Below are 16,787 nucleotides of genomic sequence, written 5' to 3' on the forward strand. Positions count from 1 at the left end.
CAAAATTCAAATACAATTTTTTCTTAAAACTGTACCTCAAAGCATTCCGGCCCTTTTATAAACATGTTGACATTGTGCTTCAAAATGCATTAAATTGTTCCACACGTAACCAGTTACTCCCCACCCCTTCCCACCGACAGCAGGAACTTCAAATGATAATATGACTTCAAAGGCAGCTCCATAGAAAAGACTTTGGATTTCAACCCCCTTTCGTGGCCCCTTGTAAACCAAACAACACATAATAAATAACTGGCATTAAATGTACAGCTTGCTAATTCACACAAATGTATCAACGCACCTTCATAATACAAAACATATGAACAAAAGACAAAAACATGGGATTTAACATGTCTGAGACAGGGTCCAGTTTGCACGTTAAAGAAAAATAAATGAACACTACATGGGAATACAGCTTGTGGATGTGTTTGACGTTGGAAATGTTTCTCACATTCTCAGAAAGCGAGTCAAAGACAAAGAGAAAGGAGGGAGACCCCTCGATAACTGGAACAAGACCTAAAAGAGCTGCACAACATAACTCATTCACTTTGAATGGATGTCAGTTTGTCCTCTTTATGTAGACTATGTCCATGTCAGAGAATTGTCGATGGACCTTTGAATCAGTCTGCATCCAACATGAAGCAGCCGGTTACTGTAAAACAAGGCCAACCTGGGGAGGATGGAGAATTGAATTAAAACACACTCAAAATACTTCAAATGTGAACTGAAGACATTTTGTATGGCTTTTAATATGAACAACACATTACATAAATCCCTTTCAAAACACACATACAGGTACTACTAATTCTGGTGCTCATAGGTTCTTCACACAATGCAACGATTTTCTCAATCTTTTACAGTAACTACCCATTACTAAACATCTAACACAGAAAGCTTTAACATGTTTGTTTTGTGTAGGATGGGATTAAGAACAATCAAAGCTGGAATTTAAATGTACTTAAAAAAAAATGAAAAGATAAAATACAGGCAAGCCAGTGTATTTTATTAGAATCGTACCTTCTCTGGGTCCATGGGAGGACATTTCCAGTTGTACAGGTAATACTGCAGGTTACCATCTCCAATCCCAAACTTGAGCTTTTCCAAGAAAGTCTTATTGTCCATTAGATCTAGCGCATTAAACACATCAAAACCTTTCTGTAATCCAGAAAAAGAGAGGGGGAATATGAATTACAATATAGGAAAACATAATTATGCAGATCAATTAGTATTAGTAGATCAATTATTAACTGCTCAATAAAACAAGTTGAGACCATGATGTGTATGACTGACTTTCTTCTGCTGAATGCAAACGAAAATATTTAGAAGAATATTTAAGCTCTGTAAGTCCTCACAATGCAAGTGAATGGTGACCAAACATATGAAACTTCAAAAAGCTTATAAAGAGGCATAAAAGTGATCCATAAGACTCCAGTGGCTAAATCCATATCTCCAGAAGCGATGTGATAGTTGTGGGTGAGAAACAGATCAATATTTAAGTTAATATTAAAACTTTACTATAAATTCTCCTCCCTGTCCAGTAGGTGGCGATATGCACAAAGAATGTAAATCGCCGAAAACAAAAGAAAATGAAAGTGGAGATTGATAGTAAACACGTTTTAAATACTGATTTGTTTCTCTCCCACAATAATCATATCACTTCAGAAGATATAGATTTAAAGGTGCTGTAAGCGATTTTTTTCATAAAAAGGTATGCAGAAAATGTTCCTACTCACTGAAAGATATCATTGAAATAAGTATCATGAGATATCTCACTGGTCTCTGTGACATCGAATAATTGAGACTTAATGCCATATTCTGATTTATAATTTGTCAGTTGAGGGTGCATTTCGCTACTGTTTTGTTTGACAAACTTGGGAACATGCTTTGTGTCGGTTCCAACATTATCGGTCTGGTGTTTTGGAAAGAGGGGCCATGGCTAAATCAACGGCTCATTCTCGTGGAAGTTAGAAAGGCTAAAATTGCTTACAGCACCTTTAACCACTGGAGTCATATTGATTACCTTTATGATGCCTTTATATGCTTTTGGAGCTTCAAAGTTTTGGTACCCATTCACTTGCATTGTATGGACCAAGAGAGCTGAGAAAAAAATCTTGGTTTGTGTTCAGCAGAAGAAAGTAAGTTATACACATCTGGAATGGCATGAGGCTGAGTAAATGATGAGAGAATTTTCATTTTTGGAGAACTATTCCTTTAACTTTCATGGCATCTTTTTCCCATCTAATGAAAGTGAATGGTGACTGAGGCGTTCATTCCCTATCATTCTGGCCTAACATCTCCTTTTGTGTTTTACAGAAGAAAAAAGGTCATATGGGTTTGGAACAACATGAGATTGAGTGAATGATGATGTAATCTTCCTTTTGGGTGAACTATTCCTTTAATACTGGGTCAACAAGTAATGTGTGGGGTCAGTGAAAGTTCTTCAGGTCAGACTGTGTTTCCATTGCGCTCTTCTGAGCATGTGTTGTGATCGTACCAGTTTGGCTAGGATGAGAGCATCGTTCATCAGGTCTATGAGCTGTGTCTCTGTATGGACATTGTAAAAGGAATAAGCGGCCTTCAGGCTTTTGTGCAGCGGGTGATGCATCACTGTGGACGGCAGGGTGTAAAAACTGATGAAGTCCGTTAGTACACCACCAGAACCCTTTGAAAGAAGTAGTTATGTAAGTGAGTAAAAGAATATGAAGTTAAACAGATGATTATATTAAGATCAGCACATTTTAGAGATGTTTCAGCAGGTACCTCCACTACAAATGTGTCGATGATGTTCTCTTGTGGTAGGAACCAGTGCTTGACCTCCTCTTCCCCCATGACAGGATGCAGATGAAACTGGCTCAGGTGTTTCTGCAGCAGTGCTGTAACCTGCTTCACATCCCTCTCTCCCATCGGCCTCAAACCAGGGGTACGTGTACTCTATAAAGAACAAACAATTTCAAAAAGTAAACTTCTTTCTTTCCTTTTTTAATGCCATGCCAGCTTCTATGATTATATTCATGGTGAGAGCCAGTTTAGTTATTCAAGAGTGAAACTAAAAAAGGTGTTTAAAACTCATTTTTTCTAAAAACCTTAAAACTAAATTTGGATTTACTTGGTTAAAAACCTTTTCAAAAGTGTCAATAGAATAATACAGGTTCCTGTAGAAGGTGTGTAGAAGCATGACAGTCCAGTAAGACATGTTTAATGGATAGTGGGCTCTGACAGGATGGGCACTTTGGTGAATTTTCTCCAGATAGTAAAAATTGGTGTGTGAGCCTTGCGTGTCCTATCCTGCATCAAGTGCAAGTGACTTGATCCCAACAATTATTAAAAGGGAATACGTGTCTTGTCCCAACAACAGGATTTATTTCCCGTAATTTGTTGGTTAAACATTTATCCCATTCTGACTGCCATTTGTTTTTAGTGTATATGTTTAATGTTGTTTTTAGGTCTGTGAATGGAATAGAGCATTTAACTGGTTCTGAGGATAATGCTTCTTTGGCAGCTCTATCTGCTTGTTCATTTCCAGAGACTCCTGAGTGGCCAGGTACCCAGCAGAAAATAATACTAAAATTCTTTGATTCCAGAGATGACACTTTGTTTAAATTCTTCACGATTGTTGGGTGATCGGTTCTTATAGACTCTAATGCTTCCAGACATGATATAGAATCATTTATCATTAAAAAGGATTTCTGTGGAACAGTCTCCATGAACTTCAGTGCTAATAATAAAGCATTTGCCTCTGCAGTAAAAACTGAACTTTGGTCGGGGATGCGGATGCCTTGACACAGTTGACTTGTTGCAAATGCTGCTGCCACTTGATTTCCAGATTTGGAGCCATCTGTATATATTGGGATATGTTGTGGGAACACTGCTCTAATATCCGGAAATGGTTGGTAAAATTCATTCGGATGAGTTTTTGATTTTTGGTTTCTCATTAAATCCAGATGGATTTTGGGCTTTTTGAGATCCCATGGGGAGATTTAGCAAAAATGTGTCTGCTCCAGAATGTTTAGATCTGCTTTCAGATTCTCCAGATGGGTTTTTACACGTAGGCCAAATGGACGAATGTGACTTGGTTTTCTTTCATATAGTATTGAATGTTGAGTTGAGAAAACTACTGGATATTCTTTATTTGTTTTCAGTTTGATTGCATATTGTAGGGTCAGCTTTAGCCGTCTGATTTCCAAGGAAGGTTCACTGGCTTCCACATATAAACTTTGAATTGGTGATGTTCTGTATGCTCCTAAGGCCAGTCGAATACCTTGGTGGTGAACAGTATCTAGAAGTCGTATATATGATCTCCTGGCTGATCCATAAATGATGCTTCCAAAGTCCAGATTTGAGCGAATCAAGGTTCTGTACAGATTCATAAGAGCTGAACTGTCTGCTCCTCATTTGGTTTTGGATAAAACCTTTAAAACGTTCATAGCCTAAAACATTTATTTTTCAATAATTTAATATGAGGGATAAAAGACAGCTTGCTATCAAAGTTGATACCAAGGAACCTGTTCTCTTTAACGTCCATAAACAGCTCTGGTTCACTGTACAATGAATGTAGCTGACAGAAATGCATACAGACAGTATTTGTTTGTGAGAACTTGAAACAATTCTCAGTTGACCAGGAGTGCATTTTGTTTATCTTCAGTTGGATTTTTCACTCGACAGTATGCATGTACTTGCTTCTGTAGCAAATGCAGATGTCATCTACATTTAAACTACAATGAACATCAGAACCAATGACTTTCGCAATGTGTCTATTTTAATACTAAAGAGAGTTACTGATAGAATACTACCTTGAAGTACTCCAAGTTCTTGTTTATGTAGATTGGACAAGGTGTTTGCCATCTTTACTCTAAAAAGTCTGTTCGATAAAACATTTTCAATGAAGGTTGGCAGGTGACCTCTAAAATTCATTCGATACAGATCCTTTAAAATGCCATGTTTCCACATCGTGCCGTAGGCTTTCTCCAGATCAAAGAAGACAGCTACAACATGCTCCTTTCTAATAAAAGCATCACAAATATAGCTTTCAAGACAAATAAGATGATCTTTAGTGCTTCTACCTTTCCTGAAACCACATTGGGCATTACTTATGTGATGTTCAAATTCCAGTACCCAGACCAGGCGATCATTGACCATCCTCTCCATTGTTTTACATAAGCAGCTGATTAAGGCTATAGGGCGATAATTTATGGGATCACTATGGTCTTTTCCTGGCTTTGGAATGGGTATTATTTCTGCTTCATTCCAAGCGGGTGGGATTTTTCCGGATATCCAGATGGAGTTGAAAATTCTAAGGTGCATTTTCAGAAAGAGGTGGGGTGTAAACTTGAAGTAAACTTCAAGAATAATGAGCATCCTGCTCAGCTCCGTGTGCATTATGGTTCCGGTTACTTGTAGCAAATTCTACTTTTTTTCCGCAAAGTCAGTACATCATGTCAGAGCTGAGGTTGAGCTTTTGTACTCATGAGGAATGAGTCTGAATCCATCTTGCAACATTTCTTGATGCACTTACCTCCTCTTCTCCTTATTATTTCCTGTCTACTGTCAATGAAGGTTGCCAAAAATCGCACATCACTTACATCAGGTAATCTGTAGAGTTTCATTGTTCGTTGTAGCGTCATGTTTCTGCTAAGGTGGGAAAACTTCACCTCCACAAGCTTCCTGGGGTTTAGAGAGCGATGCCAGTATCTGTAAAGATAAAGATATTAACAACTTTAATACCTCTCCAAAATGCTTCAAATCAGCATCTACACACCCAAATGCTATAAGGAATAGTTCACCCTATGACCCTATTGTCCCAAACATGTTTGACTTTGTTTCTTACGCAGAACACAACAGGAGATAGGAGGTTTTGATGAGAAACAATCTAAAATGTAAGTTTTTAAGCTTTTTTTTTTTTTTTTTGAAAATTGAAACATCTGTTGCATGTTCATAAGGACGTGAGAGAAACTTGTTCACAGTGGCATGCGCTTTCATTAGGTTGCAATGGAAGTTCATGCATGAACATGCAAATCACTGTGAACATGCTTCTCATTTTTGGGTGAACTCTTCCTTTAACATTGTTTGGATTATTACATGATGATTAGGTGTGGTAGCAAGCCAGCTGTTTGGACTTTGATTTGATACCTGCATGTGGACACAGGTTTGGGCAGGACCACACCAGCAGTGTACACAGCCTGGAAAATTCCCTCTAAATTGACCCGCCTTGTGATCTCGCGGATTAGTACAGGAGCAACACGCTTTGAGCGCAATTTTTTATGCACACACAAGAAGTTTATCTCCACCATCTTCTTCAACCTTAGAATGCAATGAGATGTGATTAGTGATTAGTGATGTAAACAACTGGCTGTAAAAGTAGCTTCTGATGCCCTGAATGTGTCTAAGTTTTCAGACCAGATACTGTCGGGATGTGGCCTAAACTCACGTGTCATAGATGTGCATGTCTGCAGGAATGGCACTGATGAACCCAACCAGCTTCTTATTGGATGAAACCCTCACACCACTGTGCCACTGGGGCAGCCAACCCGGGGGACGTAACGCCCTTATAGTGACAGATGGCAAATGAGAGGTAGGAAAATGGTGTATTCGGAAACAAAAAGAGATAGAAAAAAGTAGTCAAGTTAGTACAATGTACCTTATTCACAGTAGTGGCATTTTTAATTTTGGTTGTGAGGCAGTGTTTCCCAAACTTTTTTGCCGCAAGTACACACACAGCACCATCAGTAAGGCGCAAGGACCCTCTCATCGACACAAAACAAAAGATGTGTACAAAAGGCTAAATATCATTTAACAGTATCATTAATATTGTAATACCCCTTATGCGTAGTAGACAATCTATATTTTTTGCATTACGCGGATGCGAATCATGAACGCGGCTTCACGATTGCTATTGAAAAGCGGATAGCCACAGTCTGCGGGCTGAATAATATTGCAGAGGATGAGAGTTTAAGATTTTTAATGCCCACTGCAATGAAAATACAACCTGAGACTAGTTCTTAGTCAACCTCCCACTTAGACTTTGGGAAACATTTAATGTAACTTGAATTGGTGCTATTTTAGTGCATATCTATCTTATACTGTGGAAGGCTTTGTTTGGAAAATGTTAATAAAGCATTATATTTTTACATACTGTTTTGTTTTCTTTCATAAGATTAAAATAAATGCACTTTAGCAGGAAAATAAGTATATATAGTGTTAAATTTCAGAACTTTCAAAAATATGTGATTAACCATGATTAACTACAAAAAAATTTAATAAAAAATAACAATGTTTATCAACTGACAGCACTAATATACATTCATAAATAATTGTTAGGCTGACATGTTGTTTGTTTATATGCATAATTTGTATTATTTCAAAGTATTTACACTGATATTTAGAACAAGTGCTAAAATGGTACTGTCTCTTTAAGACTACCGGCTGTTTGGCGCTTTATTTTGGTGGATGAGCGCATATTAACAAAGAGTGAAGTCGCACAGTTTCTTTATTTGGGATTAAATTTTTATTTTTTGATCAGCAACTGACTATAGAGAATAGAAAGGATATTAAAAGAGACATTATCAAAGACAAATGGATTACATAGATTTTGTCTTTGGACACACATTTAAGCCAAACTTTTACTCTCAATACGAAGTGAAAGGATCTCGGTGATAAACATCACACATTAAAAGATAGATCTTAAGATTTTTAGAATAGATATCGAAATTGTTCAAATGAACGATCTCAATTAAATCAGAAAATCTATATCCAGTTGAATTAGTTTACATTCACCTTAAGCAAATTTTCACAATTCCTGACATTTAATCGTAGAAAACATTCCCTGTCTTAGGTCAGTTAGGATCACTACTTTAAGAATGTGAAATGTCAGAGAGAATAGTAGAGAGAATTATTTATTTCAGCTTTCATCACATTCCCAGTGGGTCAGAAGTTTACATACACTTTGTTAGTATTTGGTAGCATTGCCTTTAAATTGATTAACTTGGGTCAAACGTTTTGGGTAGCCTTCCACAAGCTTCTCACAATAAGTTGCTGGAATTTTGGCCCATTCCTCCAGACAGAACAAGTGTAACTGAGTCAGGTTTATAGGCCTCTTTGCTCGCACACAATTTTTTAGTTCTGCCCACAAATTTTCTCTCGGATTGAGGTCAGGGCTTTGTGATGGCCACTCCAGTACCTTAACTTTGTTGTCCTTAAGCCATTTCACCACAGCTTTGGAGGTATGCTTGTGGTCATTGTCCTGGCTGATGTCTTGAGATTTTGCTTTAATATATCCACATAATTTTCCTTCTTCATGATGCCATCTATTTTGAGAAGTGCACCAGTCCCTCCTGCAGCAAAGCACCCCCACAACATGATGCTGCCACCCACATGCTTCATGTTTGGGATGGTGTTCTTTGACTTGCAAGCCTCACCATTTTTCCTCCAAACATAACGATGGTCATTATGGCCAAACAGTTAAATATTTGTTTCATTAGACCAGAGGATATTTCTCCAAAAAGTAAGATCTTTGTCCCCATGTGCACTTGCAAACTGTAGTCTGGTTTTTTATGGCAGTTTTGGAGCAGTGGCTCCTTACTTGCTGAGCAGCCTTTCAAGTTATGTCAATATAGGACTCGTTTTACTGTGGATATAGATACTTGTCTACCTGTTTCATCTAGCATTTTCACAAGGTCCTTTGCTGTTGTCCTTGGATTGATTTGCACTTTTTGCACCAAACTACATTCATCTCTAGGAGACAGAATGCATCTCCTTCCTGAGCGGTATGATGGCTGCATGGTCCCATGGTGTTTATACTTGTGTACTATTGTTTGTACAGATGAACGTGGTACCTTCAAGCATTTAGAAATTGCTCCCAAGGATTAACCAGACTTTTGGAGGTCCACAATATTTTTCTGAGGTCTTGGTTGATTTTGATTTTCCCATGATGTCAAGCAAAGAGGCACTGAGTTTGAAGGTAGGCCTTAAAATACATCCACAGGTACACCTCCAATTGACTCCAATTAGTCTATCAGAAGCTAATTGCCTAAAGCCTTGACATCATTTTCTGGAATTTTCCAAGCTGCATAAAGGCACAGTTAATTTAGTGAATGTAAACATCTGACCACTGGAATTGTGATATAGTCAATTAAAAGTGAAACAATCTGTCTGTAAACAATTGTTGGAAAAATTACTTGTGTCATGCACAAAGTAGATGTCCTAAACAACTTTCCAAAACTATAGTTTGCTAATATGAAATCTGTGGAGTGGTTAAAAAATGAGTTTTAATGACTTCAACCTAAGTGTATGTAAACTTCCAACTGTATTTATGCAGCCATAATCCCTTTTGTTTTTATTTTAAGTCATACATTTAGTTTTTAAAGGTTAAAAAAAAAAAATAATTCAAATACTTTTTCGCAAACACCCTAGCACATGCTTACGTACCCCCGGTTGGGAATCACTGCTATGAAAGATAGACTTACAATCTCTTCAATGGCCTGAGTACTGTTGTTTAAAGTGGATCGTTACACTGAAGAAACATTGCAAAAACATCTTTCCAAAAAATTTCAGAAGACAAAAAAAAACAAACAAAAAAAAAAACAAAAAAAAATCTTTTTTTTTTGAAAATATGATGTGATCAAGGAGCTATAAACTGCTTTATATGGTTCATGCCATTGAAGAGACTGTATTTCTATTCTTCAAAGTCTCATTTTCATTCTTGTAAAAAATCAAATATGGTGCTACTGTGAATAAAGTATATTGGATATGCATTTATTGCTAAGTGTGATTCTCAGCAAGCATACAACCGCTGAAAGCAACATCTCAGATGGATATAATAATCAGTTGTTCAAGAAGGACACTTGGCAGTGAGATCACTTCAAACCACACACGCATACACATTCACTCTAAATGAATCAACCTTTAAATGTATTCACTGAGCATATGAAGCATTTGAAGATCAGCATTCAGATTCACAGTGATAGTATATAATTAAACGCAAGCATTTATCACTTACCATTTCAGAAAGTTAGGAGAATAATCAAATCTAAACATGTTGTCATCATCCTCAACATAGTTTTCATTCAGCAAAGTGTATAACTCCTTCAGCTACAAAACAGAAAGAGAAAATACTATAAAATACACCATAAAAACCCTTTCTACATTTAATCATTCATATGTTACAGTGGACTCTCTCTCTCTCTCTCTCTCTCTCTCTCACACACACACACACACACACACACACACACACACCCATGCATGCACACACATACAACTTCTGCATTGCTGAGGTCCAGTGTATCCCACATAAAGCCCTGTGGGAGGGAATATGGCTCTTGTCTGATATTTTCTTTTTCTGGCTCAATTGGCCCGTGAGTTGTCACCACCTCATCTGCAAAGGAACAGAGGGAATACTGCCAAGTCTGTATTTTCTGAAAACATCATAAATTGATTTGTGTGCAAAACAGATGCAGGATTGATCCATGATGCAGAGAATTATACATCACAGTCAGAATTTTGACTATTGCAGGTTTGCCAAGTTGCTTACATTTGCAATGTTGCAATCAAACACCTGATCGTTTCATAAGTGCATTGCTAATGCATGACTCACCCAGTTTGGGTACGGGTTGAGTGTCCCAGAACTGGTACTTGTGCTTTGTGGCCTCATCTATGTTTTTGGCTGGACCTTGACAGGTAGACAGGAGCTCCATAGCTCTCTGAATGTCCTGCAGTTTCTGCATGGGAATGGCAGGGTTCTGGGACAGGAACATAGGGAAGGCAGTTAATGCGCGTGTAAACTGGCTGAGAATGAGCTTAAGCAAATCCACTCTGAGATTTCACAACAACTGAGGGAGATTTACAGTATGGCCATTTGACAACATTCTAGAATTTATTACAAATTGCAAAGCAGAAACCTTTATCTCCTGAGAGTCAGAGGCAGAATCAGACTTGGTTCCACCTGAACTTGGTTTCTCCTTCTTTCTCTTCTGTTTCTTCTTTTTCTTCTTCGCACCAAGATCTCCCCCAGGACTCCTTAGAAAAACAAATCACAACGACATACTAACATTTATAGAAATCAGTCATGCAACACATGTTCGTACAACCAAAGATACACATAGCATGAGAGTGCCAAGTAACAACAGCCTGAACGGTGACTGCCACAGATAACCATAATAAAGCAAGTGTCTGTCTGTTCACGTAAGCAGGTCAAACTTTATGGGGCTGCCTGACAACAGCGGACCTGTTATTCATCCACCCGTTTAATACATGGAGCTATAAAATACATGGAGAGAACTATCCGTTAGCATCCCCATTCATCTCTATGACTGTGCTCAGCTAGCGAAATGGACACTGCTCATGGTTCCGGGATCGGGTGTCACGTGACTGATCACTCGTCAATGGGATTAGATAGGGAGAAATATAAATCAATTTCACGCTTTTAAAAGCCCTTCAAAAACAACCCGTCACCGGATGACGATGTGCTATAATGTAATGAAATAATTTAAATTGAGATGGTTCTTGGAATTGTTTTTTATTTCGTCATATAGCATGGCTAATTTTGAATGGCTGCCTATGAAGAAACATGCTTTTTGCCATCGGGTGGTGTAGTTCCAGCATCTACCAACAGGTGCTAACAGGGACCTGCTAACCAGCCAATCCCTGACCCCCTGGTTTAGTAGCAACATCATCATCCTCGATCCTCCAGATGAGAAAGATGGTTGACTGCAATGTTGCTCAGCTCATAAAGAGGATCAAGCATATTTGTATAGTTCAGAGGTGATGGGCAGAGACTAATATAACCAAGCGGATACTTTCCATTTCCATCATCTAAATGGAAAATCAATGGTGACTTCAACACCTCATAGGATAACAAATGAGTCTAGAAAATATAGTAGACACGAGCTTGATGTATTGTATTGGACGATTGGATGTTGAGCTCTAATATATCTTTCACATTAATGTCGAGCTAGCTACATTGATACAAACGTTACTGGCCGATTAAAGTAAATGTCTACATGTATCTAAGCGATTTAAATATATATATATAGCGTCGTGTTGCACAATGAACTCTAACTCTCATATTACCAGGATCGTTTAAAAATACATTCATTGTCACGATGGTCACCTAGTTGCTAAGCTAGCCGTTTGTTTACATCTCTCGAGCAGTTTAAGCACGACGGTCTGTCACCGCACAAACCCCAGCGCTTCAACGCATGCCATTATGTGCTCACCCCTGCATGTGTTCATTTTCCTCCTCGTTGTCTCCGTCGATGCCGCAGGTGTCCTGGTCGTCCAGCTCCAGGCTCTGCTGGCTGGCCGCGGACTCGCTGTCCTCCGCCATCATGGATGAATCTGCTGCAAATCCTCGCGACAAAACCACTGAATAAAAACCACGAAAAACAGCACCATCTAGCGAAAGTTTCCACTAACAACTCATGAGACCGAAAAAAGACATGATAATTTACTTTTTAATTGATTTAAAGGTATAGATTTGGGTACATAAGTTTTATTTAAACATGTTTATTGAGGCGGGAAAAAATGAGAGTAAAAAAAATGATTGTTTTAATAATTTGTTTTAAAATGTGTGAAGTGTGTTAGACAAGGGTAATATAGTAATGCTTTTGAAATGACTTAAAAGTGAATAATCATTATTATCAGGCATGTTTAGAGTAGTACTAAATATCTTGCTCATTCTAACCCCATGGTACTCAAAAGGCGGCCCGCAAACCATATTTTTGTGTCTCGCGTGATATTGTCATCACATAAAATTATTGAATGTGTATTAAGTTTGAGGTGTCAATTTTCTAGAGCATTTGCTTTAAACTGCTGAACCGTTATAGAGGAAAAGACACGGCATACGGATAAAAAAATTTATTAAACTACAAATATGCGGGTATAAATCTGATTATAAGCCACTTTATATAACATGAGTGCGGGGTCAGTCAGCACGCGCGCTCAGTCGCTTTAAACATGCACGCGCTAAATCTGCTCGTCAGTGCTATAGCACGAATCAATCAAGTCTCGGGTGACAAACGAACGCAACAGAGATATATGCTCGTATAGCAATAACAGGAAAAAAAGGGTAATCCTGCAATAACGTAGTTGAGACAGCTTCCCCAAATGCTTAACTTTTAGTGATTTGCATTACTTAAAATAATGAGGGTAATAGATTATGTCACTGAAGCACTTTTGGAGCTATTGGATAAATGTCTTGTTTTGAGGACATTGTACACTATATTGCCAAAAGTATTCGCTCACCCATCCAAATAATTACATTCAGGTGTTCCAATCACTTCCATGGCCACAGGTGTATAAAATGAAGCACCTAGGCATGCAGACTGCTTCTACAAACATTTGTGAAAGAATGGGCCGCTCCCAGGAGCTCAGTGAATTCCAGCGTGGTACTGTGATAGGATGCCACCTGTGCAACAAGTCCAGTCGTGAAATTTCCTCGCTACGAAATATTCCACAGTCAACTGTCAGTGGTATTATAACAAAGTGGAAGCAATTGGGAATGACAGCAACTCAGCCACGAAGTGGTAGGCCATGTAAAATGACAGAGCAGGGTCAGCGGATGCTGAGGCGCATAGTGCGCAGAGGTCGCCAACTTTCTGCAGAGTCAATCGCTATAGACCTCCAAAGTTCATGTGGCCTTCAGATTAGCTCAAGAACAGTGCATAGAGAGCTTCATGGAATGGGTTTCCATGGCCGAGCAGCTGCATCCAAGCCATACATCACCAAGTGCAATGCAAAGCGTCGGATGCAGTGGTGTAAAGCACGCTGCCACTGGACTCCAGAGCAGTGGAGACGCGTTCTCTGGAGTGACGAATCACGCTTCTCCATCTGGCAATCTGATGGACGAGTCTGGGTTTGGCGGTTGCCAGGAGAACGGTACTTGTCTGACTGCATTGTGCCAACTGTGAAGTTTGGTGGTGGGGGGATTATGGTGTGGGGTTGTTTTTCAGGAGCTGGGCTTGGCCCCTTAGTTCCAGTGAAAGGAACTCTGAATGCTTCAGCATACCAAGAGATTTTGGACAATTCCATGCTCCCAACTTTGTGGGAACAGTTTGGGGATGGCCCCTTCCTGTTCCAACATGACTACGCACCAGTGCACAAAGCAAGGTCCATAAAGACATGGATGAGCGAGTTTGGTGTGGAAGAACTTGACTGGCCTGCACAGAGTCCTGACCTCAACCCGATAGAGCACCTTTGGGATGAATTAGAGCGAAGACTGTGAGCCAGGCCTTCTCGTCCAACATCAGTGTCTGACCTCACAAATGCGCTTCTGGAAGAATGGTCATAAATTCCCATAAACACACTCCTAAACCTTGTAGAAAGCCTTCCCAGAAGAGTTGAAGCTGTTATAGCTGCAAAGGGTGGGCCGACATCATATTAAACCCTATGGATTAAGAATGGGATGTCACTTAAATTCATATGCGTCTAAAGGCAGATGAGCGAATACTTTTGGCAATATAGTGTATTTCTGGTGTGTGTGTGTTCACTAGATGGCCAGTGTGTTATGACAATCTTTGACAGTGACAATAGAACAAATCATCATCTTTCTATACAGTGATATGGCAAAAAATATTGGCATTTCTCAAAATGTACATTTTAATTGTACATTGTCATTTTTTAAAGTGGTGCATTCTGCTGCAGCATATGTACTTGTAAAAGTGTGGATCTTTTAAAACAAACAAAAAACATATTGGTCTATATATGATCATTATAATATTATATATTTAAAGAAACACACCAAAGTATTTTTTACATATATCTATACAGTATATAATGTTTTATTTAGCTTGTGTTAATTACATGTGTCAATGATGTATTAAATAGCATATAGCATAGTCTGCTTACCTCATATAAAAAAACAAAAAGTAATTAAAATATGTTTTAATAATAATAATAGTAATAAAGAGTACGGCCCTGGAGGCTCAAGTGATCCTGCTTTCCGGCCCCCCGGCTTTCCAAAGTTGAGTGCTCCTGTTCTAACCCTTTTGTTTAGCTTAGGTGAGACAAGAGCCAGTTAGATCATTCTGCACTGTAGAGTATGAGACTCTTTTCAGTTGCTTCTCATCAACCCTTGATTCTTAGCTTTGAAACTGTATATTAATTTGAATGTTTAGTTTTTGTCAAATCCTGTTATAATCTAATTACTTTCAGTACAAAGAATAATGTAACATATTACATTTTAAATTCTAAAATTAATTACATGAATTACTCATATTTTTAAAATACTATTATTTATGTAGAATACATGTAAAACATATATATATATTTTTATGTGTATGTCTGTTTGCGTTTCTGTGATCCTACTGAGTCACTGTAAGGGAGAAATGAGTGGGGATGAGTGTGCAACAATGAACAAGGAGGAAATATTTAAATAGGGCTGTGAATCGATTAAAAAATTGCAACTAATAGCTGAGTTTTTATGTGATTAATCACAATCCCAGTTAAACTAAGCGGAGAAGCTACAATTTTTCGAAAGTTATCTTTTTCTATGGAGTAATCAGTAAAATCAGTAATCTGATTACAATTTTAGAGAAGTAATTAATCATTTGTAGTGAATGACACCTAGGGGCACGGACGCAACATCATTCTAACACAACAGTTTTCAGTTACGATTAATTTAAGCCAGGAGGTAAAGTGTCCAATAACAGGATGGTTACTGAGATTAAGCAAGCAATATTCAGCTGGTCATGTGATCCTAACATGGCAGCCCCCATGAGAGGACCCTCTCAGTGCAGATTTAAACAGCTTTTTTTTAAAGGTTACCGATATAACTGGAGTCTTCATCTCATAAGTGGTCATGATTTAATACATGTTTCAAAATTACTGTTCATTTCTTCTGGAGTACAATGTTTTCAATGCAAAATATTCAAAAATGGGAGGACCAAGTGTAAAAGTTTAAGAATAAAGTTACAGCCCTGTTTGGAGTCTATGGCACATAACATCATTTCAAATACTTGATAAAAGTATAACAGTATTTAGTCTTATGTCATGAAATAACAGATGCAGATGTCTAAAGAGATCTGTAAATATAACTTCTATCCATGCCGTATTAAAACCAAGCAGTTATGTTTTGTTTGACATGTTTGCTTCTTAAATGAAAGTCATCACCAAGAGTGAAATATGCCGTAAACAAAATCTGTGATAAATCCTCTCCTACATATTCTTACACATTTAATTGTGCCTGATTTATAACCCGACACACTGCACATCCCCTATATTTTGTCAAACACACACACACACACAGAGAGCAGTTACGGTTACTCAAAATCTAAAGGAAATTAATAGATTACTACTGAGTCACTCAAACACTTAAATCTATACATGATTAGTATTTGTAAGTCCTAACCTAAAACAAGTAATCACTCTGTAATCATTCACTATTTTTCATTACATTGTCTTCTTCATTCCTTTTTTTCATTACACCCTGACTATTTTGATTTTCTTTATAGTTCAATTCCTGTGGTTTGTATTTTTTTTTTTTATACATTTGGACAGATTATAGGTCACCACCAGTATGCTGGTATCCTGAAAAATAAACCAAAATAAAATTGCTTGTTTTACTAAATACTATAAAAATAAATACTCCAGGTTACACTTTACCTCCAGTTTCAACGTCACATTTCTCAGTCTTTTCATCACTTTAAAACGTCATCACGTTTCATTCATCCAGTGCAGTCAGTCCAAACCTGTCAAAGTTGTTATTAAGCCACTTTGATTCAACAAAGTGACCCAGATGGTTCTTGTTTTTATGATATGATCTTAAGCTCTTCCATCAGCCATAGATAAATTATGCTCAGATA

The 16,787-nt window shown here is 38.0% G+C and overlaps 1 protein-coding gene across 1 annotated transcript; it reads right to left on the reverse strand.

The window, feature by feature from the left end:
- Positions 1–520: 520 nt before the first annotated feature.
- nmt2 (N-myristoyltransferase 2) lies at positions 521–12,336 on the reverse strand. The gene is made up of 12 exons (XM_051720296.1): positions 12,204–12,336; positions 10,887–11,004; positions 10,583–10,727; positions 10,245–10,363; positions 9,989–10,080; positions 6,422–6,538; positions 6,124–6,294; positions 5,577–5,685; positions 2,758–2,928; positions 2,492–2,659; positions 1,015–1,152; positions 521–667 (listed from the first exon to the last, which is right to left on the reverse strand). Exons 1-12 carry the CDS (start codon positions 12,314–12,316, stop codon positions 647–649), a joined length of 1,482 nt encoding a protein of 493 aa, XP_051576256.1. The 5' UTR covers positions 12,317–12,336; the 3' UTR covers positions 521–646.
- Positions 12,337–16,787: the final 4,451 nt, after the last annotated feature.

Source organism: Myxocyprinus asiaticus, chromosome 16 (assembly GCF_019703515.2).
Source record: "Myxocyprinus asiaticus isolate MX2 ecotype Aquarium Trade chromosome 16, UBuf_Myxa_2, whole genome shotgun sequence".
In the NCBI taxonomy this organism is placed as follows: domain Eukaryota; kingdom Metazoa; phylum Chordata; class Actinopteri; order Cypriniformes; family Catostomidae; genus Myxocyprinus; species Myxocyprinus asiaticus.